This window comes from Asparagus officinalis, chromosome 7 (genome assembly GCF_001876935.1).
Source record: "Asparagus officinalis chromosome 7, Aspof.V1, whole genome shotgun sequence".
Taxonomy (NCBI): domain Eukaryota; kingdom Viridiplantae; phylum Streptophyta; class Magnoliopsida; order Asparagales; family Asparagaceae; genus Asparagus; species Asparagus officinalis.
In genome coordinates, this window is record NC_033800.1 from 39,976,053 (window position 1) to 39,993,303 (window position 17,251).

General features: G+C 34.2%; 1 protein-coding gene across 1 annotated transcript; it reads left to right on the forward strand.

Moving 5' to 3' along the window:
• Nucleotides 1,046–4,050, forward strand: LOC109847003 (probable pectinesterase 29). The gene is made up of 4 exons (XM_020416243.1): nt 1,046–1,270; nt 1,516–1,719; nt 3,304–3,518; nt 3,894–4,050. The coding sequence occupies exons 1-4, from the start codon at nt 1,046–1,048 to the stop codon at nt 4,048–4,050; spliced, it is 801 nt and encodes a 266-aa protein (XP_020271832.1).

Here is a 17,251-nt window from a genome sequence, read left to right on the forward strand (position 1 = left end):
AAAGACTTTGAAATATTTACGTGCTCTCCCTCCTACCTCAAGAAGATAGTTTGAATGAAAAAGTAATAAATACTAACAATTTCATCTAACCAAATAACAAACATTAAATACAGTTCCGAACAACCATAGTCATTAAAACATACTCAACATCCAACATAATCACTGTATTTCAAAAGTTTGTAGCTCTCCTCCTTTTGGATATCCAATAAAAAAATGTAATAAAATCCATAGATCAGAGATGTAGGGACCTGGTGATGCAAGTAGTAGACCAACAATATTGGCGAAGTTGCTCGTGACGGTTTAGACGGTGATATTTTCGGTGGCACTTTGGAAGACAAGCGGAGGTGACCAAAACAACAGCGATGAAGAGCCAGCGATAATCGGCTTGAGGAGAGAGAGATGACAAGCGGAGGTGACCAAAACAACAGCGATGAAGAGCCAGCGATAATCGGCTTGAGGAGAGAGAGATGGAGGGGGAGAGTTTGGATCCACTGCTTGGATGGTGTGAGGAGAGAGAAAGAGTTGAAGTGGAGTTTGGATAACGGGAGGGAGTAGGTTTTCTTTGAGGAAATGGGGTAGGATTTAATAGAGGCCAGGGAGAATTGAAAGGTCATGGGAACTGACGACTTTACGAAGGGGAATGAATAATTAATGGGGAGTGAATGGATAGTGGTGAGTTGATTGAATAATGGAGATCAATGCAATTAAAAAATATTGAAATTAAATAAAAAAGAAGAAAGAACAAAATCCGAAAGCCAGCAGTTGGACTTTAGGGGCTCTGCAATAGTTATTTCTCATACTTTTAATTATAAATGAAATTAAAAATTCAACACAATTAATTATTACGAAGGATATAATAAGTTACATTAGTTATGTATTTTAGTGAATTTAATGAAAGGCAAAGGGAATTTTTCAAAAAGAAAGGTTTTTATTAACTCCCACTTTTAAGGGGACGTCATATGGTTTAAATATAATTAAATTAAAAGTTTATGCATGGATTGAAGCTATATACGTTGTGTTATTATGTCGATATATATGATTTTGGATGTTGATCAACATTCTAAACAGGGAGAAGGTTATGATACCACTTGGCAAGGAGTATATACTACTAGAAGGTGAAGGATCAAAATCGACGATAATTGGATGGGGAGACTACATCAATAATGAGCCGGAACCAAATTCAACCACGATTACTTCAGTAGAGCTAAAGGCCACTGCTACCTTCGCTCTCTATGCAGACAATTTTGTTGCTCGGGGCATCCAGTTTCTGGTATAATTAAGCATGGAAATGATGTATAAGACATAAATAATATTCATGACATACTTTATTAAAAACGTTTTCTACAATTGGTACAAACTTTACTGTTAGTTATAACTTTAGGCTTAGCATTTTTCTACAATTATTAATCACGAATAATGGGTCTAATGAAAAATTTCAAAATCTTTTTCATCTATTAAATTTGCACAAAAGTTTTAGTGTTGATATTTATCCTTTAAATGCTTGGTACGCTGCAGAACACGTACAATGTGGGGAACAAGAATCCTTTAAGACGTGCGCTAGCAGCATTAGTTGGAGGAGACAAGGCCTCATTTCATAACTGCACCTTCAAAGGCTCTCAGGATACCCTCTGCGATTATCTTGGTCACCACTACTTTGAGAACTGTTGGATCGAAGGCTCTATGGATTTCATATTTGGCTATGCTCAGTCAATGTATGAGGTACACAAGCCTGAGAGACAAAAACAATAAATAAAACCACTCATCTAAATACGTTTAAGATATGACCACGTCAGTACCACAACCACAGATCAATATTGTTTTGATATCAATGATACTCAATTTATGTTTTATACCCACTAGTATAATGCACGTGCTTTGCACGTGGATTTTTTATATTTAATATTATATTATTTACTAAATTATATATAAATATTTTACAAAGTTAAGTTTATTACACTATGATTAAATTTTTTTTAAGTTATACTATTATTAGTACTTATATTATTATTAACATACATTTAATAGTTATTCAAATTTTCTTATTATTATGTTATTAAAATTTTATTTAAAAGCATAATTATTAAATAATAATGTAATCATTAGTTTAAGTAACACTATTGAAATAATTAAACCATTTATATTATTAAATATTTACGTTATGTAGATATTTTATTACAATATTTATTAAATAATGGCAATAATTTTCATATTATATGACTTTATATTGTAAAGAATATTCCCTTGTTTGATAATTAATATCGTCTCTGTAATAAAAATTTGGACGGTATAATTTAAAAATACTATTATTTAGGAAAAATACTCTATATAAAATATTAGATCCTTAAAATTTATGAGACAATTACTTTCCAAAAAAAAGTGCATGTCTCATAAATTTCAAGGATCCAATATTTTTATATAAAGTAATTTTCCTAAATAAAATTATTTTTAATTTATAACATCCAATTTTTATTACTAAGACAATATTATAATATCAAAAAACACAATATTCCTAACGATATAAAGAATTAATCCCTATTTATACTATTATTAATAAGTATAGTTATGTACGATAATTCATTAAATAAATAATTTTACTATATCATTACAACTAATTAATAATTCTTTATGATGAACTATAATATATTTGTTAATTTTATTATTGTTATAAATTACTAACTTATTCTAGTGAATGACCAAATAATTTGGGAAAAGAAGAGAAAAGTACATGTCTCATAAATTTGAAGGATCCAAATTAAATTAATTTTTCAAAATAAAAATATTTTTAATTTATAACATCCAAATTATTATTACTAAGACGATATTAATTATCAAACAATGTGATATTCTTTACAACATAAAAAAACCCATATTTTTAATATTATTAATAATTATAATTATTTACAACATTTTTAAAAAAAAATATTTTTTACTATTTTATACAATTAAAAATTCTTTACAATAAATTATTATATATTTATAAATTTTGTTATCATTATAAGTTATTAAAATATTCTAGTGAATTATCAAATAATTTGAGAAAATGAAGAAGTGCATAGTTAATGAGAGGTTATGGATAATTAGATTTATAAATAATAACAATAATGGTATTATTGTGAGCTGTTAAAAGTTGAGAGGGTAAAAAAGGAAATCAAAAGTTTTGATATGGGTATTCTCTTTTATAAGTAGTATAGTAAGTAAGTATAAGTATAGATATAAATAGATACCCTGTTGGATATAGATACACATACATTTGCTAATATCTTTTCGATGAATATTGATATTTTTTTCGTGTTTGGTACGTAGAACTGCATTCTTTCAGTGGTGGCCCCGGATACGGAGGGGAGTGTAAGCTATATAACCGCACAAGGCCGAGGCCCTACTACTCCAGGTGGGTTTGTGTTCAAGGATTCACAGGTGATCGGAAGCAATAAGGCCTATTTGGGAAGAGCCTATGGCCCAATCTCCACTGTCATCTTCCTTCACTCGTATATGTCGGGTATTGTTGTTCCTGAAGGATGGTATGCTTGGTACTATGTCGAAAATGCATTCAATACTTCTACTATCAGATGAAAAACATGGGGACAAGTGAGGTATCCCCCTCCTATTGGATAATGAGTTGGTCATCATTAATGATGGCCAACTCAGTATCCAATAGGAGGGAGACACCTCACTTGTCCCCCCTATTGGTCCCATATTTTGGGTCATTGAGGAATTTTTCAAAACATAATACCTCTGAGAATTAATGACGAATTGTGCGATCCAATCTGTAAACTACTATCATAAAACTGCCAAAAACATTTTTTTAAAAAAAGAAGAAAAAACCGTGTCCTATGATAATTGATAGTGGATTACGAGAACTAAGATCAAACTAATTTTTCTTGTGTCTGTTTCAGGCAAACCTTGATATACGGAGAAGATAGTTGTTGGGGTGAAGGATACAAACCTAATCAAAGAGTAAAGTGGGAGAAAAAACTATCTCCAGATGACTTGCACAAATATTCCAGCATAAGATATATTGACAGGGAAGGATGGCTACCAAATCAACCGTAATTTAGAAGGGTCGTCTCGAAATTATGTTTCTTTCATACGTTTTGAATTGCTCGCTGTGCGCATCTAGATTGTTGATGCTGAATAAAACATTATGTTTTTCTTGTGCAAGCACCGGTGCTTTCCATGTATTACATGTGCCATTCTTTTGTATAATCATCTGATGATGTTCTTGAACCTAAAAAAGATGAGGAGTTATTGGAAAATGAGGTTCATATATAGTTTTAATAAAAATGAACGGGGCCTATGTGAGAAAAAGGAGATGAAATGGAGCTTCCTGAAAGGGGCTTAGTCCAGAAAAATCAGTGGGCTTGCAAGCTAGCCGATACGGATTAACATAAATAAAGATCATAAAAGAGTGAGAAGCGATAACATTACAAAATCATAAAAAAATCAGTGGGTCTGCATGACGCAGCGCGGAAGTGATAACCTCGGAATCTACTAAGGGTGTTCTTTGAATCCACAAAAAACGATCTTCTAATCCACGAAGAACTTCGAATCCACGAAGAAAATATTGAAGAGAAAAATTTTATTGATAAAAAAAAGTTATTCTTCTTTAGGGTTACACGACTCTTCTTAAATAGAAAAAAAAGACTCCTAGTAAGACTAGAATTATAAAAATAGAAAGTATCAAATAAGACTCCTAGTAAGACTAAAATTATAAAAAAAATATCAAATTCTATTTTAAAAAGACTCCTTATAATAGAGGAAACAAATCATGAATCAAAATTGATTTTGTTTCCTAATCTAATTTGACTCTAAAATTAAATTTATTTCCTAATTTATATTTCCTAATCTAAATAGACTCCAACTCAGATTAAGCGTCCTACATCAGTCTCCCATTGTTGAAAGAAGCTCGATCTCGAGCTTATATTTGTTAGAATAGTAGCTTCATTGATAAATAATTTTCTTCTTTTGCAATGATCTGCATCTGTCTTATATTTAGCATTGATTTTCTCCATATGTTGTTTTGTCTCCTCTGCTAGGGCTTCTTCTGTATAAAACTCATGTATGAATCTATCCCATGACATGTGTATGTAATTGGCAACATGTGGCTCTGTAGTTGGCATGAAAAACTCTTCTAAATATATTCCCTATTTCTTCCTATATTCTAGTGTCGGCGGTATCATCTCTTTGTTGTTGAAATTATTAATGATCATTGCTTCCAAAAAAGAATTTTCTCCCTCATACTCCATACATAATTTTTTCATCTTCTTTACCTCGAGCCCTCCACCAAGAAATTCACACATACCATCAATTATCTCAGTCTCTATTTTATTCTTCTCCTCTATTGGGACAACATCAATATGTTGAATATCACTCTCAACCACTTTAAGAATATCATGCATATCATCCATCTTCACTATCATATCATCATCATGCATTTCATGCATATCGAGTGTTTGCACCTTAGGAGGAATTTCGATAGAGGCATGTTCTTCTTTTTTAGTTACAACCAAGTCACAGACCTCTTCAGATTGTTTCAAGTTTTCTGTTAAAGCATTGTTGTTTGTCACCAAGAGTTCCTTCTTCTCAGTAGTCTTTATCTTAGATGGCTCCTTTTCTGTAAGAAGCTTAAACACAATTCGTCGTCCATCTTTCTTGAAGATATAAACATTATCTCTACTCTTATGGGTATCTCCATTATTGAATTGCCATGGCCTACCTAAAAGCATTTGACAAGTATCCATCTCGACAACATCACACAAAACCTCATCAAAATAAGTTCGACCAATAGAAAAAAGATACCCAACACACTTCATCATTCTGCACATCATTGCCCTTGTGAATCCAGTTGATCTTAACGAGAGATGTGTGTTTCTCTGTCTTCAAACCTAACTTATTCACCATACACCGAGAGATAAGATTCCTTCCACTGTGACTGTCAATAATAACATTACAAATCTTCTGCATCACAGTACATCTCGTACGAAAGATATTGTGCTCTAGAGGTGGTTCTTCTTTCTTTATTATTTATTCACTGTTCTTTCCAACTCTAATGTCTTGCTTAAGATCATTGTCGTTGTTCAATTTATCATATGGAGTCGGATCACGTCGTTGGCGACCATCAACGCGATTTTGAACTCCTACCGTGTTCAGACGCTCCACTACCGACGCAAGTCGCTCTACTGCAGTCTTCATCTGATTAACACTGATCTTCAGCACGTCGAACTCAGTTCGAGAAATAGGGGCTTCATCACCTGCCATCGGATCGGAGGAACAAGGCTCTGATACCAATTGACGTAGCGCGGAAGTGATAACCTCAGAATCCACCAAGGGTGTTCTCTGAATCCACAAAGAACGATCTTCGAATCCACAAAGAACTTCGAATCCACGAAGAAAATATTAAAAAGAAAAATTTTATTGATGAAAAAAAAGTTATTCTCCTTTGGGGTTACATGACTCTTCTTAAATAGAAAAACAAATAAGACTCCTAGTAAGACTAGAATTACAAAAATAGAAAGTATCAAATAAGACTCCTAGTAAGACTAAAATTACAAAAAAAAAAAAGAAAGTGTCAAATTCTATTCTAAAAAGACTCCTTATAATAGAGGAAACAAATCATGAATCAAAATTAATTTTGTTTCCTAATCTAATTTGACTCTAAAATTAAATTTATTTCCTAATCTATATTTCCTAATCTAAATAGACTCTAACTCAGATTAAGCATCCTACATCACTGCATGCTTAGCCTATTGTTTCACTATTTTTATATTTGAATACCCTAAATAGTAAAAAGTACTATTTTGATATCATGAGTTGTGAAAGATCTGCACTTAAACACCCTATTGTTCCACCAAATTTATACTTAAATAGTCTAAGTTGTAAAAAATAGCATTTTAGTGCTCTAACTTATAAGATAGTGACACTTTAATATTCTATGTTGTAAGAAAATAGCGATACTTTAACACTTTCTGTCAATTGTTAGGACAATATTTCTAGGAACACTCACAACACAACTAATAGAATGTACATATATGCTAAATCTTTTTCTCCAAAAAAAGCTAACTTATTTACAACTTAGTATAGTAAAATACTACTTTTCACGACTTGGGATATTTAAGTGTAAAGATGGTGAAATAATAAGGCATTTAAGTGCGGTTTAGCCAACTCTTAAACTCAAAAGCAATGAGGACTTGCAACATCTCCGGCCAAAGACTCCTGCTACCCGAGACCATTCTCCCTGACCCAAGAAGCAAAACCCTCCATCATCATACAAATACAATACCTATGAAATATCCCACCAATTCCTCCACTGATCGATCAAGCCAAGAAACCAAAATCCAAAAAGAATATTCTAATCCCAAATCCTATAGCAAACCCATTACTAATGTAACTCTTCTCTCCAGGGAGAAGATTGCTCTCTTCTCAACCTCCTCGTCGAGCGCAAAAAGAGAAGGTAATGGAGTACCGTCTTCAGTGCTTCCTGAAACACCATCACCCCTCCTAACGGCCAGGTCGTCACTGCAAGCACGTCGAGTTTCAGTCCAAATGTCACCCGAGACCTATGAGTTGCTATGAGTCACTTTAGATATTTGGGTGTCCTGCTTATTATCATGTTAGTGATGATAAATTGAATCCGAGGGCGAGGAAGACAGTCTTTGTAGGATTTAGAGATGGAGTTAAAGGCTTCAAGTTATGGAATCCACATAACAAGAAGATAGTTATTAGCAGAGATGTCACATTTGATAAGGCGAATATGATGAGGCCTCAAGTTCCTCGGAAGGTGGAGGAAGACTAGATTCGAGAGATATCACAGCTGGTAGAGGATGATGTGGCTTCACTCACTCCAGATAGTATTGTATCCATTGAGGCTCCTACAGAGGTGATACTAGGAGGAGATAGGATGACAGCCGAGCTGATAAAGGATACAGTGGATTGTGAGACTCAGGAGCAGGGTCATGTTCAGTAGTCTATTACAGTGAATAGACCTAGAAGGGTGATTCGTCGACCAGCTAGGTATAATGATATCATGGTCACATATGCATTATCAGTGAAGGTCATTGATGATATGGTTCCATCCACATTCAGCGAGACAGAGTCTAGCCCTGATTTGATCAGGTGGAGGAAAGCTATGGATGAGGAGATGCGGTCTCTTCAGAAGAACGATATTTGGGAACTTGCAAAGCTACCTAAGGGTAAGAAAGCTATTAGTTTTAAGTGGGTATATGCGAAGGAGGGATCTTCTATTGGGTACATTAGGTACAAAGCCAGATTAGTTACCAAGGAATATGCACAGCTTGAGGGCGTTAATTACAATGAGGTATTTTTACCCGTTGTGAAACATTCGTCGATTCAGATTTATTGGCATTGGTGGCATAGCTGGATTTGGATTTCGTCCAGATAGATGTGAAGACAGTCTTTCTACATGAAAATTTAGATAAAGAGATCTACATGACATAACCTTTGGGTTTCAAAGCTGCAGGAAAAAAAGATTTTGTTTGTAAGCTGAAAAAGTTTTTTTATAGTTTGAAACAATCGCCGCGACAGTGGTACAAGAGATTCGACAGCTTCTTGATTGGCCATGGGTATACGAGGAGCTCATATGACCCATGTGTTTACATGCACAAGCTACAGGATGGTGAACACATATATTTGCTTTTATATATTGATGACATGCTTATTGCTTCTAGGAATTCTTCGGCTATTCAAAAGTTAAAAGATGAGCTGTCATCCGAGTTCGAGATGAAGGATCTTGGAGAAGCAAATAAGATATTGGGTATAGAGATTAAGAGAGATAGGGTGAAGGGGAGATTTAAGATTACATAGAGGAGTTACTTGCAGAAGATGTTGAAGAAATTCAGCTTTGATGATAATGCAAAAGCAGTTAGCACTCCATTAGCTCCCCACTTCAAGCTTTTAGCTAATATGTCACCAGTTTCAGTTGAGGACAGAGATTACATGTTGAAGGTTCCATATACCAGTAAAGTGGGTAGCTTGATGTATGCTATAGTGTGTACGAGGCCAGATTTATCACATGCCGTGAGCATGGTATCGAGATACATGCACGACTCTAAGAAGGGTCATTAGGAGGCCGTGAAGTGGATTCTACGGTATGTTAAAGGCACCATAGATGTTGCATTGATTTTCCAGAAGAGTAAGAAGAATGGGAAGGATTGTATTGGTTACATGGATTCAGACTATGCGGGGGATCTTGACAAGCATCGGTCTACTTCAGAATATGTGTTTACATTGGCAGGAGCACCGATATGTTGAAGATGTATACTTCAATGTACAATGGATCTCTCTACTACAGAGGCGGAGTATATGGCGGTGACTGAAGCTATTAAGGAGGGTTTTTGGTTACGTGGACTGTTGGAGGACTTGAAGATTGCACAGGAGACTCTTCGGGTATATTATGATAGCATGTCTGCTATCTATTTTACGAAGAACCAGTTTTATCATGCACGCACTAAGTATATTAATGTCAGATTCCACTTTGTTCATGACGTATTGGATGATGGAGACGTCATATTGGAGAAGGTCCACACGAAGGACAATCCTACAGATATGTTGACCAAAGTTGTTTCAGGTGTAAAATTTGGTCATTGTTTGAAACTATTGAACATTCTTCAGTGTTGAGGGCCTTTGGAGGCCATTTAGGTGAACTACGTTCGGCTTGATTCCTTGGGCAAGAGGATACGTAGGCAGTCTTGTTTGATGCAGCCGGTTGGATTTGTTGATTTCGATGGGGGGAAGTGTTTGAGCTCTCGTTTGGGTTCCAGTCTTGGTCTGAGTCCGTTGAAGTGGATTGTTTTTACTTTGTCCTGGACGCAACAAGTGGGACATTTGGATGTTTTGGTGTCGGCTATGTTTTGGTAGAAACGTTCGCCGAGGTGGAGAATTAAAGAAATGACGAGAACAACGACGAAAACCGCAGACAGAAGACATTCTGGTAGTTTCGCGGTCAACTACGGATGACGCGGCGGTCGACCGTAAACATGCACACGACTGAGAAAAGTCTCTGGACTTTTCGGGGTCGATCGCGATGGGTTCTACGGTCGACCGGCCAAACCCTGTAGGGGTTTTTAGTCTCGATCGTTGGATCCGGGTCGACCGCGCGTGGTTCTACGGTCGACCGCGAGTCGGGTTTGCAGTTGAGTTTGGTTTTCTGACCCGTTTGTTCTGAATTGATATATAATCTTAATCCTAATTAATTATGGTTAAGCAAGGATGTTTTTAGCAGCCTTTGAAAGAGGATTGCTGCATCCAATTGTGGGAGAGTTGTGAGAGATGTAGAGGCTTTGTTTTAAGGTTTATTTGGTGAAATTTGTAACCCTATTTGTATTCTCTTGATTTCTAATAGTAAGAACTCACCCCTCCTTGCCCCGTGGACGTCGGCAACTTACCAAGCCACGTAAAATTCGTTTGTTTTGCTGTGATATTGTGTTTGGCTTATTGGTTGTGATTTATCTCGTTCTTGTTCGTGTTGTTTCGAGCTTCCGCCATGCACAACACAAAATAAAAATAAATAAATAAACAACAACTCCGTCACCCAATCATAAGAAAAAGCTGTTCGAGAAAATCACTGAACTAATCTCATTATCTAGACAAATTATACTAAGTTAGCAACTCAACCCTCGGCTTAATTGGGCTCGCTCCCCCTAGATCTGATTCTAGGTCTCTGCTGCCATCCTCTTTCAAGCTTTGCTCCATTTTGCTTTGGTGGAGATTCATTGAATGCCCATCCATAGCATCATCTATAGGAACTCAACCTTGAGTGCGAAGTTGATTAGAACAGCTCGAATGCGAGTTAACTGTTTGTGTCTGTACAAGGGAATAATTATATGGGGCGACATAGGAATTGTGTAAGGGACTGGTTCCATCTATAATATTTATTTAATTAATGTCAATAATTATAAATTCTAAATAACGCCCTGAAGGCGAAGTACACATTTGTGATCCAAAAAGTTCAATTACTTCCAATGAAACAACAAGGTGCAATATATGAAAGAAAGACAAAACATCAAGTTGATATGATTGACATCATGCATATTACGGGATTAAACACAAATATAATACTAGTGTAATATAGTATACCCTTGCACATCCAATGCAACTCATGTAATATTTTAAATATTGATAAAGATTTTATTGTTGCACTTATTTTTTTGAATATATTACATAATTGTTATATTATCTTTAGAAATTATATTGTTAGATCATTCAATGTAATGATCACTTGTTTGGAGATGTGATCTAGCTTAGAGATTTTTAAAATTAAGAGTTAACATATAACTAATAAAGAATTAATAACAATGTCATAACATGTTATTATGCATGACACATGCATGTGAGATGTGGTGGAGGGTCTTAACCACCGAGAATAGTGATTCCTAGGGTATATGTCATAAGCTCACATTGTGATGTGTGTAGCACTAGACCAAATTTAAATTCTCAATAACTTGTCAACCAAGAGATGGAGAATTCAAATTGTAACATAGTCACTTAGACTTGATGATATTGTCATTTTTGATTTTTGTTAATTTAGTATATTTAGATGTGATGTTTAAACTTATTTTACAAGCGGTATGAAACCTAAAATATTGAGTTACTAGATTTTATTTAGGTAAATGCTGAATATCTATAAAGGATCCAATATGCTTATTATGATGAGTATAATTTATTATACATATCCCATGAAGCTGCAAAACCCTATTGGCAGATGGTTCTAAAAATATAGTTATTCATTATATATTGATATTTTTTAAATGAATTTTTGTCCATGAGAATTGTCATTTTAGACATGAGAAAATAAGTAAATTGTCTGGGAGAAATTGAGTTATCCAAAGCATTCATTCATCTTATGGCTAGCAGTCCAGGATAAGCTTCAAGCACAGGATAGATTACTCAAGCATGGGATTATTCAAACATCCGTTTGTTGTCTGTGTGATGGTACAAGCTTTGAAAGCCGAAATCATCTTTTTTTTTACTGCACCTTCTCAAATTGTATTTAGAACGGTATTATTGAATGGCTCCAATATAAGTGGAGGTCTTGTGATTGGGCTTCTCTCTTGAACTGGTACAGTTTTAGGTTGAGGGCAGTGGGTTCAAGCAAAAAAATTAAAAGAATGACACTATCTGCTACAATATTTGAATATTTGAAGGGAAAGGAACGCCAGAATTTTCAAGATGAAGAATAGAATCACTGATCAATTGATCAAGAACATCAAGATTGATATCCTCACTACTATTCTAAACAACTCCCAGTCGGCTCAAAACAGGGAGTTGATTCTCTCTTTATAGATCTTTTTCTTATTATGGTTTTTTTTTTCAGTTTTCATGATATCTCAGTTGTTTGAGTAGCGGGATGTTCATAAAAGTTTATTTTGGTGTTTTTTTTTTCAGTTTTCATGATATCTCAGTTGTTTGAGTAGCGGGATGTTCATAAAAGTTTATTTTGGTTATGAATAAAGTTTTTCATTGATAAAAAAAAGTAAATTGTCTTGCTCAATAAAATTGTCTAAAAAAATTAATTGATACTGAAGGGGATTGAATGTAAGAAATATTTTCTATTATTTATTCTCATATTATGAAAGAGCTTTTATGACTAGTTGGTTAGATAAGGATTTGATTATTAAATTAAAATTATTGATTAATATTAACTGAGAGTTAATTTGATTAACAATTGGCTCTCGATATGAGAGCACACTCGGACTCAATAATATTATTTGGAAGGATAAAATGCAATATGAATATTTCTATTTGTAGAAATATTAAAGTATGCAATTAAAGGAGGGTTTTCATGTAAAAGTTTCTAATCTTACCACGGAAAATGTCATTTGGTTGACACTTGTTCATTAGCTTGTCTCAAGTGTTGTTTTTTTTGATACTTGCTCATTATGCAGGACACTTGTCCCTTGGTTTGACACTTGCTCTATTTTGAGAATAGTCCCATATTAGAAAATTAGTCTTCCAATATATTGATTTGCTAGGAATTGTTAATAATATCTCATCGAAGGAAGATGAGTATGTTAGAAGCTGGTATTTTGAGAGAGTAGAAGTATTATTTTCAGTTAAGTCGATTTATCAAATTCTAGTGGATGGTGGTTGCGTGTGGTATTTGCTTAGTTCATGTTCCTTTAAAAATTAAGATTTTGAACTGACTAATTGCAAAAATAAAAGGAAAAAAGACTTAATATTAAAGATATGCTCAGATAAACAGATTGTGCAAGATGATAAATATGTTGTGTATGATAATGAGATACAGAGTCATGATCATTTACATTGTAGTTTTGTTGCTGCTGCTGCTGCTTGGAATTCTCTATCACATAACTTACGTATAACTAAGAAACCAAGTATAGTTGATAATTTGTGGTCTCGATCGGTGGAGAATAAATCATGCTTATTCACAAAGTAGAATGAGGTGTGATGTAGCTGTGTGCGCTCTTCTTAATTTGGACTATTTAGCATGAAAGAAATGGAAAAGTTTTCCAATAAAAAGTTATACTTAACCTTCTTTTGGGCTATGTAGGCGTGGCTGGGGTTTTTTTGGACTCCTCATCTATTTTCTCCAAAAAACACACTTTATTACAATATGATCGTGTACAATCCATGAATTTCAAAGACACACTTTGTTTTATAATTTTCTCATCAGCAATCATCATCTAAAGTAATATTGATCAAATAAATCATTGTAATTATTTTTTTTTCAATTCTACACATCGAAATGATCATTTCTTTCACTTAATCAAATAATCATTTCTTTTTATTCTACATTTATTCAATCACAACCTTATATTTTTCTAGTCAAATGTATTGCAGAAACAATCAAATACAGGCCAAATACAGAAAATTAATGGAAATGATTTCTTTTAATTCTACGCATTCACTCCCGTCCAAAGATGATGATATAGGATCCCATGTTTTTGGGTCCCTGTAGCACCACCCAAACAGAAATCAATCCTACAACCCTAAGGAAAGTATTTAAAAGGAAATCCTACAGTCTTAAGGAAATTTAAAACAAAATTACTAAACCACCCTACATGAACTAAATAAACAGTAAATCGTAGATTTAAGGCCCTAAATAATTTCGGATGGCCAAAAAACAGCGAAAATCATGGCAAAATGATGAGTTTTGCTCATTGGTCCCTTTTCTTTGAGCGGCGCAAATTTTGGCCTATTTGGAGACTTTGACTTTTCGAACCTATATAGCTCTTTGTCCTGCATCATTTATGGGGAATTGGTGGTGTTTACTGGGGTTCTTTGATTCCCTAATGAAAACAAAAGTGCATTAAAAATTAGTACAAAGTCCATTTGAGACACAAGTCACTCTTATATGTTTTCCATTATCTTGATCTCTCATCTTGAGTTTTACATCAATGTAATTTGTTGTACTTATTCATATTGATGTTCATATTTCATGTCTATTTGTTATTGCTGTTTGGTTGATTTTATTTTTGATTTTTTTTTGATGTGGATTGTATTATAAACACAATTTTTTAAAAAAATTGCTGTCTCACAAGAAGGCTGGAAGGTTGAGGAACAAGCCTTTCCCTCACTATGGAAATTTTTTAGGAAAGATAGAGCAACCGGACAAAATGCTAAAGCAGCAGCAGATATGGTAGAAGATTTTGATATAAAAGATACCGACGATTGTGCGTCTACTTCACCCTTAGCCTTTATCATCTGTGACTCAAGCAAGAAGAAGAGGATTAAGAAGGTGATGGAAGTCTACTTCACCCTTAGCCTTTATCATCTGTGACTCAAGCAAGAAGAAGAGGATTAAGAAGGTGATGGAAACTATGAGTTAGAAAGTGCTGCTATTGTTGTGACTCAAGCAAGAAGAAGAGGATTAAGAAGGTGATGGAAACTATGAGTTAGAAAGTGCTGCTATTGTCGTTGGCTACAGCATTGAGAAGTCGGCCATACAACTTTCTTCAAGAGATTTTGAGTTGTCGAAGAAGAGGACTAATGTTGTTAACGAAGTCATGAAGATGACTTCCTTGACTGACGAAGCAAAAGCTAGAGTTTGTGTGAAGCTTATAGTGAAGCAAAAGTGGGTTGAGCTCTTTTTAAGTTTGCTAACAGTGGAGATGAGGGGAATTATATCTTAGTGGGTTGAGCTCTTTTTAAGTTTGCTAAAAGTGGGTTGATATGTTAGTGCACAAATACACATAGTGATATACATAATGAATAAATTGTTATCATCAAAAATATATCTTGAGGACATGATATCCAACATTCTCCTCCTTTTTGATGATGACAAACAATTTATGCATATGTATGTAAATTCTAAAATAATAAACATTTAGGAACAAATATACTTACTCTCCCTGCATAAAAGCATATTAGAGTCTATAATTCATGTATATAGCATAACTAATATTTATACCATATACCATTCTCCCCCTTTGTCATTAACAAAAAGAAATAAACATCTATTCTAAACATGTCATAATTTCTTCTTCATGAGCTAATACTTCAAAAAGATCTTCCAGATTGTGAACATAGTCCATTACTTTACCCATCCATATGGGTAGGCAAAAAACTGGCCATTGTTGGCCTCTTTGTTTTGATGATGTTTAACAAACAATTTACCACTAATGTTGTTTGTCTAGTGTTGGTGTATTTCTATTTATCATAGACAAACAACGCATTAGAGGATGGATGAAATTGCGCCACAACGATCATATCCAATAAAGATTGGCGGAATCGTGGAGTGAAGCCTTGCAATTCAAGTAAAAGATTCAAGTTTAACCATCATCTGTAAGTGTACCAAGTAGAGCTTATTGAAGATCAAGATCATAGCTTGGGTAATATAGTATAGGTTTTATATTATGTATGTTTAATACTTCAAGCTCAATATTATACACACACACGTTTTCTTGGTTTATCCATTTTTTTTGTTTTATCCACAAATAATGTTTTTCCAAACGAATATTTATATACATACATGTTTGTTTATGTGGATAAGTAGTTTTGGTATAGCTATATAGATATGAAACAAATATACATGTTCATATGCATACTCACTTGTTTCATATTCTATCATGTTTACAAAATATTTTGTATTTTTGGATTATAGACTTAATAACAATATTTCTGTGACACCCCTAGTTTCAACAAGGCTGCAGTCCGAGGTGAAATCATGAATGTCAAACCTGCCATGCACTACACCGTGCAATAACATGTTTTACCATCATAATAAATATCTATCTAGTGGAATCAACAACAGGTATAGGTACAAAATAGGCAAAAGAAGGTATACAGAAAGGAAACTAAACAACAAATACTCAGAAGAATAATCACTATCACTGATATAAATGGATAAGTCTCCAAAAAGGTAATATCTGAACTAAATACAAATGTCTCGACATAAGAATCAAATAAAATGACATTTAGGCACATCGCCTTTACAAAACTAGAAATAACATCTCAATGTTCAAAAACAAAATCATCGTGGTGTCCTAACAATAAACTGCTAATAATATCTATAAATAGTTGCTAAAATAAGTCCATCAAGTTACTGCTCTCCGTGCACTTGGCTCGTTACCTGAAAGTTGAGAAACAACGAGCGTCAAAGCGTTATAGCGAGTAACATCTCAACCAACCCTAAGGGGAAGGGCTAGTTGGATAGAAAATAACTATTAATACATATAGATAGTCAATCATAGACTTTGAAATAAAATGGTTTGATATTTAGGAATTTGCAACATGTGCGTGGGTAACTCACAATCCCTTAAGCTCATATTGTAAATAGCTAACTATCAAATCCAAACACAACATGTGCGTGGGTAACTCACAATCCCTTAAGCTCATATTGTAAATAGCTAACTATCAAATCCAAACTACAACGTGGAGTAATGACTCCATCTCCAACCATACCATAAATAATCTGTCATATGTCAAATATGAAATCCTAAAATAGCTTAAGGTCCAACACGAGGACTATAGTGGATTATAGTCCAACACGAGGACTGTAGTGAATTATAGTCCAACACGAGGACTTAAATAGTTTATAGTCCCTCACAAGGACTTCAATAGCTCACAGTCCAACACGAGGATTTTAGTAGATCATAGTCCCTCACAAGGACTTCAATAGCTCACAGTCCAACACGAGAACATTAATAATTTATAGTCCGACACAAGGACTCTCATAACTTATAGTCCAACACGAGGACTGTAACATGTGAATGATATCAAACAGACATATATATTGTTCACCCTTATACCCCGGTGAATAAATCTAAGACCCATGTCT